At 38.5% G+C, this 18,836-nt stretch overlaps 1 protein-coding gene across 7 annotated transcripts in view; it reads left to right on the top strand.

The window, feature by feature from the left end:
• The window catches only part of Tut4 (terminal uridylyl transferase 4), a 93,354-nt gene continuing 74,518 nt past the window's right edge, over positions 1–18,836 (top strand). For 4 of the 7 annotated variants that reach the window (XM_057785059.1, XM_057785058.1, XM_057785055.1 and 1 more), the window contains exons 1-3: positions 2–243; positions 8,640–9,508; positions 16,248–16,411. In XM_057785059.1, coding sequence (XP_057641042.1) covers positions 8,731–9,508; positions 16,248–16,411 — 942 coding nt within the window. In that variant the 5' untranslated portion in view covers positions 2–243; positions 8,640–8,730. Of the gene's footprint in view, positions 244–8,639; positions 9,509–16,247; positions 16,412–18,836 lie in introns of all 7 variants that reach the window. The other 3 variants (XM_057785060.1, XM_057785056.1, XM_057785054.1) reach the window with 1 other exon arrangement.

Here is an 18,836-nt window from a genome sequence, read left to right as displayed (position 1 = left end):
GGTCCTCCTCTTTCTCTCGCTCCCTCCTCCTCCCCCTCCCCGTCCCTTCCCCCCCCACAATGCAGTTCGCGGCGCGGCGGACATGGCGGTGGAGTCCTGAGCTCGTCGTGTCCTGGCCTCCATCGGCGGCGGCGGCGACGGCGGCGGGGGCGGCGGCGGCGGCGGCACCGGGAGGCGGAGGGGGAGCCGGAGCCTCTGCGATGAGGAGGCGTCGCGCGCGCCTGTAGCTCGCGGGCCTCGCAGGTACGGAGCTTCGGGCCGCCGCGCTGCGCGGGCTGCCGAGGGGGTGTGCTCGGCCGAGCTAGGGAAGCCCCCCCCACCCCCGCTTGTCCCCTTCAGGTGCGGCGCCCCGCAGGTGTCGGGTCCCCGGGAGCGCGACTCCGCCGCCCCCCTCGGGGCTTGGCGCTTCCTCCTCCTCACGATCGGGCTTCAAGTGTCCCAGGGGAAAGCTGAGGGAAGGAGGGAAGTGGAGAAGGCGGCCTGGGCGGCCTGAGGAGGGTTTTGGGGGGCCCGTTCGGCCACCGAAACCTGTTGTAGTCGGGTTCGGAGGATCTGAGTTAACGGGATTGGTCTAGCCTTGTCTTAGAGCCTGTGTGTGTCTCTGTAATGTGTGCCTTTTCTTTCACCCTGTAGAGATGTCTATACGCACATGTAAACACACACACACTCACACTCACAACAGTACCCCCCCCGGGGGGGGCTCGTCCTTGTAGGGAGAAGGCAGGGTAGGTTCGTGTGGATTTCGTTTCCTGCTCGCCCGCCGTCTCTGTCCCCCACCCCCCAGTCGAATGGTGGTACTGCGCGCTTTTGACGTGGGTAACTGTGAGATTCGTATTTGTAAACAGACAGCACTTCCCCAGTGTGTCGCACGCCTCCGCAAGTGGTTTCTGATCCTTTTGATATCAGGATTACAAAAGAACAAGGTGGTTAAACCTCAAAGAAGCAGCGGGATTTCTAGTCAGTACCTGAATGGGATCAATTACTGTTATTTTTAACGTTGGTTAAACATTTTTTTTTTAGAAGAATATCAAACTTTAAATCGGTCGAATCTTGTACCTTGTGCGAGGTCTTAGTTCCAGTATACCGTCTTTCTTTATTTTGATAAAAAAATCATTCCCTAAACATTTGACATTCTGCGATCTTTTGTAATCTTCGTGTTCAGAAATGCAATTCGAATTGTGTATTGTTAGCTGTTAGCATGCATTTAGTAATTAGCCAAGTCATATAACCTTTTATATCTGTAGACTTACCCCTCTCCCGTCCTTGCAGCAGGAAGTTTAAAACGCTTTGTGAAACAGCATACCTTGTTTGTTTTAAAAGGAATAACTACTAGCTAATACAATTGGATAATCCCAAGTGGATCTGATAATTTAGAGACAATGCCATTCTCAGTCCTTGAATTGCGGAAAGGTTTGAGTAAAATGTTGTCTGTATGCATTAACATTTTCTTTACTCAGAGCCCATGTGCATCCCCTTAGAAATACGGTGCACAGTGTATCCCACTGCTGATTAGTCACACCTCTGTGAAACTATGAATATTGTTTTATATAGCTTTATTTAAGACAACTCACAAGGATACAGTGTGCTTTGTGATGCTTTAATAAACAAATTATACAGAGGGATTAAAAACCATATATGTTGGGGAAAATAAGTTTGTTTCTTGCTTTAAAAAATTATTATAAACAAAAGAAAGTTACTGAAAACTCTTAGATAAAATGTTCTTCTTGCATAGTTTCATTTGACTAGTGTAGAAAAACGAAAAAAAAAAGTAAAGCTTCCTTAAAAGAATCTAAAAGTGGAAGTGAAAGTGATTGGCATTTCATGTTTTAAGTGCTGTGAACATCTAACCACAGAAAGTCAACAGGTATTGTCAGGCACATAGAAACGCACTTCAGATTTGTAAACCCGAGCCCTAAGTTACATCTGATTCTGTTAATTTAGTTAGACCAGCACTTGCCTTTTAAATTGAGGTGTTAAAATGAAACTTTATGACTGCAATGATAAATGGTCCTAAATAAGAAAGTGCTTAAAGATGATTTTTATTTGCTCCCATAGCATGTTCATTTTAGTAAAAGTAGCTAGAGAACTTTCCTTTTTAACCTCAAAATTACCTTTACATATATAAGTGTGATTATGTTGTGTTCTTTATAGAGTCAAGTCAGGGTCTGTGGGTAGAGATAAGTGTTTTTCAATTTACTGACTATGAAAAGATTGGATTTTTGAAAAAATATTAAAGACATAACCTGTAAATATTGATTCTAATAAATTTTGTCACCATTTTTAGCTGTGTATGGTGTTGCATGATTTAATCCCAGTGCTTGGAGGCAGAGGCAGGTGGATCTCTGTGGGTTGGAGGGCAGCCTGGTTTACATAGTGAGTTCCAGGCCAGCCAGGGAGGCATAGTGAGATGCAGTTTCAAAAACAAACAAACCAAATTCCCAAACCACAGAAACCCACAAAAACCCACAAACAAACAAAAAAGTGAATATTTGAATGTAGCAGAATTAAGTTAGATGTTTTCCTTTCCAGATAAACTTGTAAATGTTTTAATTAATAAAATAATGTTAAGAAATTGCTCTCATCTGTAGTTAGAAGTATGTTCTTAAAAAACAAAAAAATAGGAGCTTAGTGGTAGAACACTTTCCTGGTGTATGTATGAAGGCCTATACTTAACCTCCAGTATAACACCCAACCATGCACAAAAAGATTAAACAGTTCTGTGAAGATCTAAAACAGACAAAAGAAGAGACACTGTAGGTTGTAGTTCAAAGTAGGGTATGTAGATTTTAAAAAAAGTAACAGAGGACTTAGGAAAGCTTACATTCCTCTGAATAAGTTGTTTTAGATCTAGAATTCTAGCTTATCACATAATTCAGGGAAGTTTTAAAACCAGCATGTCTCCAAGTGCTTCTTCAATCCTCCCAAAAAAGACAGGTACTTAAATGTAGATATTAACAATTCAAATTTTTCTTTTGAATTAATAGTTTGAACAAATTTCACACCGTGTGTCCATAATTCTGTGCATTGAAGGAGAGAAAAAGTTATTAGACTCCTTATTCTTTCTAGGTACTGTTCTAAGACTGTGTGCACCTTTTTCACTTGCTTACCTACGACCTGTTTATAATGAGGAATTATGACTCACAGAACTTGAGTTATTTGCTGAAGAGCATGGAGCAACAAATTTCAGAGTGGGCCTTTATTCCTCATATGTATATGTCATTTGCTGTCGGATCTAGTGAGTTGTTTCTCAGTATAAAAGAAAAAATGCCTAAGGTTGATATTTATTCATTCAGTCATTTACTTTAACAAACATTTCTGTTTGTACTCTGTACTAAGACATGTTTTGAAAAAAGCTTTAAATCTTGTAATTGAGCTCACTATGTGAGCTAATGTTTGAGCTGTGATTAGAAATGTTTTCTGACTTCTACTCCAGTGGGGTTTTTTCCCCCCAATTTGGCTTCCTTATTAATAGAGTCTATGACCTAAAAGGAAGTTTTTTATTCTTTTGACTTGGGTAAACAAAGTTTTTCAATTTAGCACTAGAAAGCAGTAGGTTAGGACACACTGGGAAATGTGAGTTAGTTGGAAAGAGGAAAACTATATAAGCTTAGTGTTCACCAATAAAAATGAGCAAAGACCAACTCTATACAAAACATCTTGTACTTAAAAATGTTTAGGGAAGGCTGGTGGGATGGTTCAGTGGGTAAAGGCCTTTACTTCCAATTCTGACAACCTGAGTATGATCCCTGGGAGACATGTGATACAAAGGGAGAATCAAGTCCTGAAAGTTGTCCTCTGGCTCCATTCTTGTGCTGTGGCACATGCATGTATGTGTACACACATACACACACACACACACACACGTAATTTTAAGAAACCATGGAGAAGTTAGTGTAAAGCATATGTACGTTTTTGAGTTTAGTTCCTTTTAATTGAAGGAAAAAGCAAATATTTTCTATTAATTACTTAAGTCTCATAATTTTAAATTGATACTCGCTAGATAGAGTAAGAGAGTTCATAGTACTTTGTATATATTACTCTCTCAAGATTTTAGAAGATTTACTTAGTTCTCACAACAACCTTTTTATCTCATTTGCAGGTGAGGAAAGGAGATGTAAAAGAGTTAAGTACAAAATCTCACACCTAGTTTGCAGTAGAGTTGGGATTTGATCTGAGACTGACCTAGAGCCAGAGTGCCCAACCAGTACACCATGTTATGAGTGTCAGATGTAGTGTGTAGAGGGTATTCTGTACAGTCACAGGGTCTCAAAATATTTTCTAAGTATAGAAAGTATGAATTATACAGAATAACTAAACCTAATTGAATTTTATCTGTTAGTCATTGTAATTTAAATGATTTTGATTATTCAGATCAGCTACTCACTAAATATTAAGTGCCCATCACGTATAGAGTATTCAATGGTAATCATACTATGGAAACTAAAAAAAGATTGATTTTTCTTTCTTCTCTTCTCCCTTCCCCTCTCTTCTCTTTCCCTCTCCTCCAAGACAGGATCTCACTATGTAGCCTGACCTCAAACTCAAGAGATCCACCTGTCTCTGTCTCTAGAATGCTGGGCTTAAAGGCATGTACTACCATACCCAGCAGGTTTATTTTATTTTTAATTTGTATGTGTCTGGGTATGCGCACATACATGGTACCTGAGTATGCCACAAGAGGGCTTCAGATTTTCTGGAACTCAAGTTACAGGCAGTTATAAGCCATGGGGCATGGATGGTGGAAACTGAGCTATCACTTCAGCCCCATATCTTTTTTTAAAATTTATGTATCTCCCCTCATACCTGAACAGCTTTAATATGTGTGTGTGTGTGTGCGCGTGCGTATGTATGTGTATGTATGTGGTGTAGGTTAGAGGACAACTTGTGGGAATCAGTTCTTGCAGAAAGCAAGAACTATGTGGGCTCTGGGGATTGAACTCAGATTGTCAGGCTTGGTGGCAAACACCTTTACCTGCTGAGCCATCATTCTGTTACTGTGGACACATCTTGTGAAGGGTCTTTGAGACAAACTTTTTTTGTGTGTGTACCTGTGGTAATGCATGTGTGGAAGTCAGAGGACAACTTGTGGGAGTTGGTGATCTACTTCCATTATGTGGGGCCATGGGACTGAACTCAGGTCTTTGGCTTGGCAGCAAATACATTTGCCCTTTAAGTCATCTTGCCTAGCCCCCAAACTTGATTTTGTAATAATATGGTTGGAGCATTTTTTTCTTCCTTTTTTTTTTTAATCTGTACTGAACTATATGTTTATCTACATAATATGTGAAATTCTGTGCTCTGATGGCTAATAGAATGTGCCCCCCCTTTTCTTGATATATTTATAGTACCATAATCTTCACTTTTTAAAAACCCAGTTCAGCTGGGTGATGGTGGTGCACGCCTTTAATACCAGCACTTGAGAGGCAGGTGGCTCTCTGAGTTCAAGGCCAACCTGGTCTATATAGTGAGTCAGTATAACCAGAACTATATAGAGAAACCCTGTATTGGAAAAAAAAAACAACAGTCAACCAGAAAATTAAATAAATAAATAAATAAATAAATAAATAAATAAATAAATACCCAATTCCTGGGACTGGAGAGATGGCCTAGAGGTTAAGAGTTTGCTGTTCTGGGGCACTCAAGTTCAGTTCCAATGACCCATATCAGTGGGTTCACAACCACCTGAAATTCCAGGTCCATGGCATCAGCACACACACACATACTACACACACTCACACATACACAAAATAATGTAGGGCTGGAGAGATGGCTCAGTGGTTAAGAGCATTGCCTGCTCTTCCAAAGGTCCTGAGTTCAATTCCCGGCAACCACATGGTGGCTCACAACCATCTGTAATGAGGTCTGATTCCTTCTTCTGGCCTACAGACATACACACAGACAGAATATTGTATGCATAATAAATAAATTAAAAAAAAAGATTTATTATGTATACAGCATTCTGCCTGCATGTATGCCTGCACACCAGAAGAGGGCACCAGATTTCATCATAGATCGTTGTGAGCCACCATGTGGTTGCTGGGAATTGAACTCAGGACCTCTGGAAGAGCAGCCAGCGCTCTTAACCTCTGAGCCATCTCTCCAGCCCCGGGCGTCATATTCTTAAATTTACTTCCTGCTGTCTGGGGGTAGTGGTACCTTTAGGGGATCCTGAAAAAAAATTGGGTTGTCAAGTCCTGGGAGAGGTAGCTGTATCATTTGTTGTCCAGTCTCTGCGTAATGGGAAAGTGCAGGTCCTGTCTCAAGTCCTGGCTAGAGTAGTCAGTGAGGCTGGATCATCTCAGCCAGGGACCTCAAAATTGTTCTGAGTAGTTTGTAGTCCAAAGCTGATCTTTTAGGTGGTGTTTTTCAGCTTAGTGGTGTTATCATAGTTATGGAGGAATTGTCATTGTGGGACACCAATCCTACTTTTGGAGACTTTAAAGGTAGCTGTTAGGCATGCTCATGGTTCACTACAGAAAATTGATAGAGACCCAAACCCGAAATCATGGACAGGAAGGTAAATGAAATCTTTTTCAAGAATTAGTTAGTACTCTGTGACCTTTAATATCATAACAAAAAGTTTAAAATACACACACACACAAACATATAAATCTTATAAAACTTACACCTTAAGAAAAGCTGTTGGCCAGGCGGTGGTGGCGCACGCCTTTAATCCCAGCACTCGGGAGGCAGAGGCAGGCGGATCTCTGGGAGTTCGAGGCCAGCCTGGTCTACAAGAGCTAGTTCCAGGACAGGCACCAAAAGCTACAGAGAGACCCTGTCTCGAAAAACCAGAAAAAAAAAAGCTGTTAAAGAGTCAATATAAAACCAGAGGATTATAGGATTAGTGGCAGTAAAATATTTGTTTTTCTCCTGTCCCATATCAGGTAGCTCTTCTGACATGAGACTGAGGTTTTGAATTTTACTTTAATAGGCACGCTTCAGTTTAGAGAAGGAGAGAGCCATGCTCCAACTCCAAAGTCAGCTTTAATCTTTAATTGGATTTGGGACTACAAAAAGATCATTTGCATTATATGTCTGTAGAGAACGACAGAAACAAACATTTGGGGAGATTTATGAAATTTTATCCTGTTGGAAATGTGGTATACTTATAGACCAATTTACTATTTTTCTTGAGACATTTTTTTTTTTTCTGGATGATTTGTCCTTTTTCTTTAGATGTCTCATTTGTCCAGTAGTCTTCAGATACCTTCACTGGATGCATTTATTCTCCTGAAAAAACAGAAACAAAACCTTTCTCCAACCCTAATTTTGGGTAGATTCACTTTGGGCAAGTTGTATCTGATCAAATAAAAAGCATTTGTTAGTTTTATAGGTTGGTTTAAATGGCCATACTGCTTGATGAACTATCATCTCTTCTAATTAAGAGGTGCCTCTTGTTCAAATCAGATCTTCATCAATTTTGATGGTATCCATAGCTTTTCTTCTATGCAAACAAAAGCAAAACCCCTTCCCCTATGTAACACATATTCTGGGTTCCATTGTGAGGTCAGTACATCTTTAAAGTATATTGTTGATTAATTCCATAGTTTTTTCTACTATCCAGTGTCTCTCTGCAGCTGTTGTTCCTTTCTCATTAGCGAAAATTCAAAGTTGGGGGCTGCAGAGATGGCTCAGTGGTTAAGAGCTTTGCCTGCTCTTCCAAAGGTCCTGAGTTCAATTCCCGGCAACCACATGGTGGCTCACAACCATCTGTAATGAGGTCTGGTGCCCTCTTCTGACCTGCAGTCATACACACAGACAGAATATTGTATACATAACAAATAAATAAATATATAAAAAAAAGAAAGAAAAGAAAATTCAAAGTTAATAAATCATTATATTATGCATTTTTTTTTTTTTTTTGTCTTTTGGAGACAGGGTTTCTTTGTAGTTTTGGAGTTTATCCTGAAAGTTGCTCTGTAAACCAGGCTGGCCTCGAACTCACAGATATCTGCTTGCCTCTGCCTTCTGAGTTCTGGGATTAAAGGCATGCACCACCACTGCCCAGCTTTATTTTAGTTTCTCCAGACAGGATTTCTCTGTGTAACCACCGTGGTTGTCCTGGAACTCGCTCATGTAGACCAGGCTGGCCTCCAACTCATGGAGATCTGCCCCCAGAGAACTGGGATTAAAGGCATGCGCTATCACTGCCCAGTTGTAACTCCACTTCCTGGTCATATAGAGGACTTTTCTGGTTTGATTTTTCTGTTGCTTTGTAGACCAGGCTGGCCTTGAACTCTTAAGAGATCCCATCTAGTGAGTACTGAAATTTAAAGGCGAGTGCCACCACTGACTGGTCAGGTTTTATTTTTGTGGAAATATTTACTTATTTATTAGTGGAAATTCTCATTAGGCAATAGAAAGCAACTTTGTTTTTGTAAAAATCCTGTTTTTGTTTTCATTTGTTCTTTGAGACACTCTCACTCTGTAGTCTTTTGTGGCCTTGAACTGATATGTAGACTAGGCTGGCCTTCGAGTTCACCCTGCCTCTGCCTTCGGATAATGAGGATTTAAACCCTTTTCGTATAGCTTTCTGAAAAATGTTTTAGTTTTGAGAATACATTTTAAAATTGACTAATGACAAACTGTTTTTGCATTTTAAATAACAGATTTTGTTTTTATTTTAATTCCTATAGTTTGCTTGCCTAAACTAGTTTGGAGCAGTTCATATACCTGAGATCTGCCATTTTACAGTATTACAATTGAAAAGAACCAGATTTTCAAATAATGGAAGAGCCCAAAACTTCTAAAAGTGAAAATCATGAACCAAAGAAGAATATTATTTGTGAAGAAAGCAAAGCAGTTAAAATTATAGCTAATCAAACCTTGAAGCCTAGAAATGATAAGTCCGTAACAGAAATTGGGACCAGCTCTCTGAATAGGAATAGTAGTAAAAAAAACAAGCAAAATGATATTTGTATAGAAAAAACAGAAGTTAAATCATGTAAAGTAAATGCTGCCAGTGTTCCAGGCCCTAAAGATTTGGGGTTAGCACTTCGAGATCAGAGTCATTGCAAAGTGAAAAAGATACCAAATTCACCCATGAAAGCCCAGAAGGGATCTTCACAGGCAAAAGTAGAAAAGGCTCCTAGCTTACAGGCAAAACAAGAAAAATTACCAAAGTCACCTAATTTACCAGTAAAGGCAGAAAAAACACCCTGTACAACAGCAACAACAGAAAAAGCACTTAATTCACAGAAGAAAGAAGAAAATATACCCACTTCTCAGATGAAATTACAAAAGACACCCAGCTCGCCGTTAGAACCAGAAAATGCATCCAGTTTACTGTTGAAAGAAAATATGAAACAGACAGAATCACAACAGACTGGGAAAAAACTTACAAGCTCCTTTGTTTCTGTGGACAAAAGGAATACTGAAGCTCTACAGGGAGAAAAATCAACTCCTGAAAACTTATTGCCATCTCAGAGGCAACAGGCACAGACAGATAATATTGGTGATTCTGATGACAGTGCTTCAGGAATTGAAGATACATCAGATGATTTGAGTAAGTATAAACATACATACCATTTTCCATAAGTTATGTTTTGGGCAGGATTTTCCTGTTAATGTTCTGTAGGTTATTTGTGGTTTAGCTACTTTAATTTAAAAAGGTTGGGAACAAAGAAATAAGCAAAACCTTCATTTATTTATTTATTTATTTAGTGGTGAAAAGCTGTGTGCATAAGAGTTTAGTGGGTGTTTGTGAATACATTTGTTGTAGGGGCCCACTTGTTGATTCCCGGCCGCCCTCCGCTTGTTTGTTTCCCAGCTGCCCAGACTCCCAAAATAACCACACAGAAGCTGTATTAATTAAATCACTGTTTGACCAATTACTTAAGCATATTGCTAGCTAGCTCTTATATCTAAATTAACCCATCTTCATTATTTTATATTTTATTACAAGGTTTGTGGCTTACCGGCAAGGTTTCAGCTTGTCTGTCTCTAGGAGTGGGCTCTATGGCTTCTCCTAAACTCCGCCTTCCTTCTCCCAGCATTCAGTTTAGTTTTCCTTGCCTAACTCTGTTCTACCCTGTCAGGCCAAGCCAGTTTCTTTATTAACCAATGGTATTCACAGAGGGGAATCCCACATCATAACCCACTTATTTACTGATAGGAGGGATCTTATCCTTGTGTATGCTGGGCAAGGACAAGTATTCTGTCACTGGGCTACACACCTCTGGATTTGTACACTTATTGGTATCATTGTAGAAAGCATATTGCCTTTGAACTATGTACCTCAAACTGGTCCAGAACTCTTTTGTTTCATAATTTAAAAATTTATTATTATTATTATTATTATTATTATTATTATTGTTTTCGTTTGGTTTTTTTGAGACTGTCTCTATGTAATCCTGGTTGTCATTGAACTCATTATGTAGAACAGGCTGGCCTCTAACTCACAGAGATCTATCTGCCTCTGCTTCTCGAGTGCTGGGATTAAAGGCATGCACCATCACAGCCTAGCTTTTAAAATTATTTTTAATTATGTGCATATGTGTGTGTAGGCATGTGTGTAGAGGTTTGTGTGTTCATTGAGAGGCCAACGGTGTTGAATCTCCTGGAACTAGAGGATATATGGTTATAAATCACTTAATAGGGGTTCTGGGTCTTGAACCTGGTTCCTCTGGAAGAGCATTATGTGTTCTTAATTGATGAATCATCTTTCTAGCCCTTGCCTTGAATTTTTAAAAAATTATTTATTTGTATTTTATGTACATTGGTGTTTTGTCTACATATATATCTATATATCTGTGCCACAGTGTCAGATCCCTTGGAGTATAGATAGTTGTGAGTTGCTGTGAATACTCTCTCTCTCTCTCTTTTTTTTTTTTAAGTTATAAACTGATTGGCCCATTAGCTCAGGCTTTTATTAACTATTATAACTTATATTAACCCATTATTCTTGTCTGTGCCAACACGTGGCTTGGTACCTTATTCAGCGAGGCAGTCACACCTTGCTTCTTCTGTGGTTGGGTCAGGACTGCTGTGAGTGCTCTTAATGGTGAGCCATCTCTATCTCTCCATCCTTTTGAACTATTAATCCTCCTATTTTAGACAATCTCAGAAGTGCTGGGATTACATAAATTTACAACTCTACCTAGCTCCCCAGTTTTAAATGATCTTGGTAATATATTCTCATTTATTCTATAAATAGGTATATATTGGGTTCCTATTTGTGACCCAGTCATGTGTTTACAGTTGAAAACCAAAACCCAACCTAGGTCTCAAGAAATCTTCCTATTTGATTGTAGCATGAAAAAACAAAACAAAACAAAAAACCAGAGACAGATTATTGGGGTTCAAGCTGAAGATCAGAAAAGCAAAGTAGACAAACCACTAGAGAGTCCTTATCTCTACCAAGGCCCAGACAAAGGGGTGATTCTATCCTCAGCCTGACTGCAATGAGCTCTTGTCTCTTCCTGCCTCTTATACCTCCCTCTTCCCAGCCATATTACTCCTATCTTCACCTCCCTAGTGCTGGGATTAAAGGTGTGTGACTCCCGAGTACTGGGAACACTTTGTGAGTTCTGTCTCTTTTTAGACAGATTCAATCTTGTCTAGCTTAGAGTGTAGTGGCCTTGAGTCTTTGGATTAAATAAAGGTGTACCACACTCCCTGACCTCTAGTGACTTAGCTCTGCACTCTGATCTTCAAGCAAGCTTTATTTATTAAAACACACACACACACACACACAAAATCATTGTATTTGATGTGTTACAAAACTGATTTTCAGTGGCAAAAACTTGAGAATGTACATGATTAAATTTTGTTATATGGCCTTTAGATTGGGTAACTACATTATTAAGTATGGGCTGATTATGAATGAAATTCAGTATTGATTAGAGCAGAAATTTAAGCACATGATAAAGATTTCACCTTTTAGAGGGCATAAAATGAAGGGGCTTTTCAATTGACAAAGACCATTATGTGTGATTTTAGAAGACATTAAAGAAATCAAAGATAGTTTATTTCTTTTTAAAAATCTTTTTGGCTTGTGCACCAGATTTTTTGTTAGGAGTGAAATTGGAAGCAGAGATTGATTGAGATATATACTGTTTACTTGAACTACTACTTGAACTACTTCCCCCCCCCTTTTCTGTTTAAACAAAAAGGAAGGCTTTATCTCTAACATAGTAAAATTATATATAACAAAACAGTTATCAAGCAAGAATTACAGTTACAATATTTATATCTACTTTATCTCTTATTGTAACTAAGGAAAACTATATTATTACTATCTATTCTTCAACTCTATCAAAGACCTCAGAAGGATACAATATTACCTAAGTAAATAGGAAGTACATTGTAAGCAACTTCCAAAACTCTAGAATTGACAAGAGACATCTTGCTGCCTGGACAGTTACCCAAAGTTCTTTTATATATATGTGAGTTTCTCTTAGTATCCACATTGTTGTCTAAGTTCTCTGAGATTGTGGTTTGTAGGCTGGCTTTCTTTATCATCTATGAGTGAGTACATGTGATAATTGTCTTTCTGTGTCTGGGTTACCTCACTCAAAATGATGTTTTCTAGCTCCATTTTTCTGCAAAATTTAAGCTGTTGTTATTTTTTTCTGCTGTGTAATACTCCATTGTGTAAATGTACCACATTTTCCTTATCCATTCTTCGATCAAGGGGCATTTAGGTTGTTTCCAGGTTCTGGCTATGACAAACAAAGCTGCTATGAACATAGTTGGGCACATGTCCTTGTGGCATGATTGAGCATCCTTTGGGTATATACCCAAAAGTGGTATTGCTGGGTCTTGAGGAAGGTTGTTTCCTAATTCTCTGATGACTAAGGATGTTGAACATTTCCTTAAGTGTCTTTCAGCCATTTTAGATTCCTCTGTTGAGAGTTCTCTTTTTACTTTTCTTTTCCTTCCTTTCTTCTTCTTCTTCTTTTTTTTTTAATTTTTTATTTTTTTGAGACAGGATTTCTCTTTGTATCTCTGGCTTTCCTGAAACATACTCTGTACACCAGACTGGCTTCGAACTCTCAGAGATCTGCCTGTCTGCCTGTCTCTGCCTCTCAAGTTCTAGGATTAAGGCTGTGCCACCTTATTTTCAATCATGTCTTCAAGAAACACTATAAATTGGTATTCATTATTCATTACCCTCTTCTATTGACTGCCACCCACTAATCATATAAACATTCATATACAAGGTTTTCTGTACTTCTTGTTTATAAGGATATTCAACATTTATCAAATACTTGTGATCTATGGAACATAGTTTGGGGCACTTTCCTTGTGTTTAGGGTATTTTATTTTTCAAAAATTTATTTAGTGTATGTATGAGTGCCTACTTGAGTATTTGTGCACCATGTGGCTGCAGGTACCTGTGGAGGTGAGAGGGTATCAAATCCCTTGGAAATTGAGTTAACTGGTGTAGGTGCTGGTAACCAAACCAGGGTCTTCTGCAAGAGTTGTTAAGTGCTCTTAACCATTGCACCATTTTTCCACCCCTACTTTATGTTTAGTTTTATATATGTCTGTGTGCATATGAGTTTGGGTGCTCAAGGAAGTCAAAGACCTTTGATCTTTTTTTTAGCTGGCATTTTAGCTGATTGTGAGTTGCCCAGTGTGGGTTTTGGGAATCAAAACCTGGTCCTGTGGAAGAGCAGTATATGCTCTATTTTTGACTTAGGGTCTCACTACGTAGCCTCGGCTCTCTTTAAATTTGCTATGTAGACTTGGCTGACCTTGAACTTGAAGAGGTCCACTTGTTTCTGCCTCTTGAGTTCTGGCATTAAATTTGTATGCCACCATGCTCTGCCCTATTTCTGACTTAAAAAATGGTATGTAGCCAGGAATTGTGGCCAACGCCTTTAATCCCAGCAACTAAGAGACAGAGGCAGGTGTATCTCTGAGTTTGAGGCCAGCCAAGGCTACATAGAGAAACCCTGTCTAGAAAAAAAAAGTGCCATGTAGCTTTTTCCAATTATTGTGTTAGAAATGATAATTTTATGGGATTTGCTATTGTTAGTTGATAGTCATGTAGGGAAAATTACACTTTTTTTTTAAAAAAAGAGGGTTATATTGTTGATATTGTCTTGTTACTGTTCTTTTTCATGAACTATAGAAATAAACTAGATTTCGTCCTTCATAGTTCTATAATAAAAGTCAATAAGCATTTCCCAAATATTAGGAGATAATTCCAAATACCACATAGTGCATCAGTGTTTGCCTGTTACTTTTAACACTTACTGTGCAAGTTGTGAGACTGTACTCAGCATTCAAGCTGGCAGGGGCTAATAGTATGAACTTTATTATTTTTTTTAATGAAAATAGTTTTATTCATATGTATAGATGTTTTGGCTGTCTGTATGTCTGTGCACCACATGTGTGCTTGGTGCATGTGGAGGCTGGAAGAGAGGGTGTCAGATCACCAGGTACTGAAATTACAGGTAGTTGTGAGCTGCTGTGTGGGTGCTGGAAATTATACCTGGGACCTCTAGAAGAGCAGACAGTCATTTTAACTGATAAACTATCTCTTCAGCTCCAAGACACCATTTCTTAGGCAAAAAACTAAGGCACTGAATCTTACCTAGTAACATTTGAGTATTTATGTTTTATATAACATTCTTTAAAAAAAAAAAGATTTATTGAGCCTGGTAGTAACTCAACCAAGTGGGCCTCTGAGTTTGAAGTCAGCTTGATTGACATAGTTCCAGGTCAGTCAGGGCTAGGTAAAGAGACATTATCTTAAAAACAAACAAACAAATAGACTTATTTTAATTTATGTGTATGGATCTTTTGCCTGCATGTATGGCTGTGCACTGTATATGTGCATTGCTTTCAAAGACCAGAATCCTCTGGAGCTGAAAGTGCAGACTGTTTTTAGTTGCTATGTGGGTGCTGGGAACTAAACCTGAGTCTTTTATAACAATTGCTTTTAACTACTCTCTCTTCAGCTACCTATAGTTATCTCTCCATTTCTCTTCTTATAACATTCTTATTTATGAGTTTGCTTTTTATTCTGGACAGTCCCATGACCTTTGGTAGGAAATGTACCAATTTCAATGCTATTTCTTCTTGGTTTAGAATATTAGAGCTTTAATATTTTAACACACACACACACACACACACCCTAGTCCTAGCTACCTCAAAATCAAGCAACCAAACGTAAGATTGACTGTCAGGATTTCTCTAAGTAGTTAGCTTTTGAAGATGATGGGGTATTTTATCGATTGAATAGAGCACTGGTTTAAAATTTTAAAATGTTGTTTTGTGAATGTGTGTGTTTTGCCTGAATGTATGTCTGTATATCATTTCTGCCTGGTACTAGTGGAGGTGAGAAGAAGGCATTAATCCCCTGGGGCTTGAGTTATATTTGTAAGCTGTCATGTAGGTGCTGGTAGTCTTTTTTTTTTTTTTTTTTTTTTTTTTGGTGCTTTATGACAGTCTTTTCTCTGTAGCCGTAACTGTTTTTGACTCACTGTGTAGACCAAGTTGGCCCTGAACTTAGGTCTGCATGCTTCTACCTATCCACTGCTATAGTCACTAGTTCACTTAACTGCTAAGCCATCTATCTCTTCAATCCATTAGCACTGCTTTTTAAAAAATGTTACATTTATTCATTTATTGTATGTGTGTGTGTGTGTACCTTGCATGTAGGGAGATCAGAAGACAATTGGTGGGAGTGTATTTTCTTCCACCATAGGAGTTCTGGGGATTGAACTCAGGACATCAGGCTTAGTGACAGTTATCCTTACTTAATAAGCTATCTCCTGAATTCACCATTCACATTTCTTATATATATATGTGATATATAAATATCATATTTATTAACTTGATCTAATAGCTTGCACAACCAAGTGAAAGAATTCCCACCCTAGCCGGGCGGTGGTGGCGCACGCCTTTAATCCCAGCACTCGGGAGGCAGAGGCAGGCGGATCTCTGTGAGTTCGAGACCAGCCTGGTCTACAAGAGCTAGTTCCAGGACAGGCTCCAAAACCACAGAGAAACCCTGTCTTGAAAAAACTAAAAAAAAAAAAGAATTCCCACCCTACTTAAGTGTTTATTTTTTAAGTTTATAATTTTTAATGATAATAACTGGTTTTTGTTGTTATGTTTTTTGAGACAGGATTTCTCTGTGTAGCTTTGGCTGTCTTGGAACTCATTCTGTAGACTAGGCTGGTCTCAAACTCACAGAGATCTGCCTGCCTCTGCCTCCTGAGTGCTGGGATTAAAGGAGTGCACTACTACTGCCATCACGATAACTGATATAATTGCTTCTTTTGCAGGTAAAATGAAGAGTGAAGAATCTAATAAAGAAAATTCTTCTGAGATGGACTATTTAGAAAATGCTACTGTGATAGATGAGTCTGCATTGACACCTGAGCAGAGGCTAGGCTTGAAACAAGCAGAAGAACGTCTAGAAAGAGATCACATCTTTCGACTTGAAAAAGTATGCTATGCTATGCTAGTTATTTTTTTTTTAAAGATTTATTTATTTATTAAGCATACAATGTACTGCTGGCAAGGAAGGCACCAGGTCTCATTACAGATGATTGTGAACCACCATGTGGTTTCTGGGAATTGAACTCAGGACCTCTGGAAGAGCAGCCAGTGCTCTTACCCACTGAGCCATCTCTCCAGCCCCGCTATGCTAGTTATTGAGGGAGGAATGTATGCTTTATAACTTTTTTTTTTGCAGAGTGTAATGCTTCATGTTTCTTTTATTTATTATTGTAGTATTCAACTTCCTCCCTCCCTCCCTCCCTCCCTCCCTCCCTCCCTCCCTCCCTCCCTTCTCTCCTTCCCTCCCTCCCTTCCTTCTCTCCCAAGAGCTAGTTCCAGGACAGACTCCAAAGCTACAGAGAACCCTGTCTCGAAAAACCAAAAAAAAAAAAAAAAAAAAAAATAGTCTTTGTGTAACAGCCTTAGCTTGTTCTGGAACTCACTCTGTAGATCACACTGGCCTCAAACTCACAGAGAGATACCCGCCTCTGCCTCCTGAGTGCTGGGATTAAAGGCCTGTGCCACTACTGCCCAGCATTTTTTTTTTTTTCTTTTTTCTTGAGACAGGTCTTCCTATGTAGTCTTGGCTGGCCTGGAACTCACTAGGTAGGTCAGGCTGGCCACAAGCTCAGAGATCTACTGCCTTTGCCTTTTGAGTTCTGAGATTAAAAGCATGCCATCACACCTGACATGCGTTGTTTTAGTAATTGTAAGCATTAGCAAACTATAGACTGCCCCCTTGTTTTGTTTGAATATGACAAAATACATGTCACCTTATTTTTTTGTAAACTTTTACTGGAACACAGCTGTACTCATTTCCTTTATATATTTATTGTCTTTGCCTGCTTCCATATTGTGATGACAGAGTTGACTGAATACCAGAGAGATGATATTGCCTGCATAAAATATTTACTATTTTCTTTCTTTTCCCCTTTCTTTGTTTTTTATTTTTCTTTCCCTATTTCTGCTTCTCCTTTTCCTTTGCTTCTTCCTTCCCCTCCCATTCCTTTTTTTTTCCATTTCATGACTCTACCCCAGGCTGAACTTTATATGTAAGCAGTGCTCTTGCTTCAGAGGCTCTTGGATATTGTAATTATATGAATGAATGACCATGCCTTCCTAATATTACCGTTTTTTCTTATTTTTAAAAATATTTATTTTAATATTAATAACATTTATATAATTATATATAATTAATAATATTTCTAATTACGTGTGTGTTATCTGAGTGGGAATATGTGCATGTGAGTGCAGGTACCCTCAGAAGCTAGAAGAGGGCATCAGATGGAGCTAGAGTTACAGTTGGCTGTGTTCTGGGAGTTTAATTTGGGTCCTCTGCAAGAGCAGTACACATTCTTACCCACTGACCCATCTCTCCAGTCTCTGTGTTTTCTGTTTTTTTTTTTAAATATTTATTTATTATTTATTATGTATACAACAGTCTATCTGTGTGTATGCCGAAGGCCAGAAGAGGGCACCAGACCTTATTGCAGATGCTTGTGAGCCACCATGTGGTTGCTGGGAATTGAACTCAGGACCTTTGGAAGAGCAGGCTATGCTCTTAACCACTGAGCCATCTCTCCAGCCCCTGTGTTTTCTGTTTTTAAAAGCTTAAAATATTTACTAAAATACTACTTTGGTTGGTATAAAATAAGTTATTGACTAATGATTTACTCCCTCATTTAGTAAATAAAGAATGCTTGTTATATGCTAACAATTGTGTTGGATGTTGGGTATATATTGATTTAAAAAAAAGGCATTTTTTTTTTCATTAAAAGTTAAAAGTCTAGCTGGAAATGTAGTTCATTGGCAAAGCATTTACCTAGCAAGCAATAGCCCTAGGTTCAGACCACCCAAAAGTTAAAAGTTATTCAGATTGATAAAAATAAATTACTAAATACTACGATATACTTTGCTAAATTGTTTTTCTCTTGTTTTCTACCCTAAGTTTATAAATAAGGGACTGTTCTCTTGATGTCTTGTGTCTGAGTGCTAATTAACTAATTTCTTAAACCAAAAACACATTCATAGCCTTAGCAATAAAAACACCACTAGATACTGAAAAATTACAAACCAGACTACAGAGAAATACATACTTAAGATGTACATAAATGTGTATACAAAGAGATCATTGTTCTTAAAATGGAAAGGAATGATGGTAATAGTATGATTTTTATATAGTTTAGAAAAACAAGATACCTAAATTGATGAAAGAAATCTTTGAGAGAGCACTTTCTTCCTGTTTGGTATTTTATTAGTGCATAGCAGTTGGTCCAAAATTAGAGTTAGTGTGCATGTTAGTACATACGTGGATTTTCACGTCTATCACAGTCACTTACTGGTGGGTAACAATCCATATGCTGTTTAACCCT

Source organism: Chionomys nivalis, chromosome 11, assembly GCF_950005125.1.
Source record: "Chionomys nivalis chromosome 11, mChiNiv1.1, whole genome shotgun sequence".
Taxonomy (NCBI): Eukaryota; Metazoa; Chordata; class Mammalia; order Rodentia; family Cricetidae; genus Chionomys; species Chionomys nivalis.
This window is presented reverse-complemented; position numbering and strand designations above follow the sequence as displayed.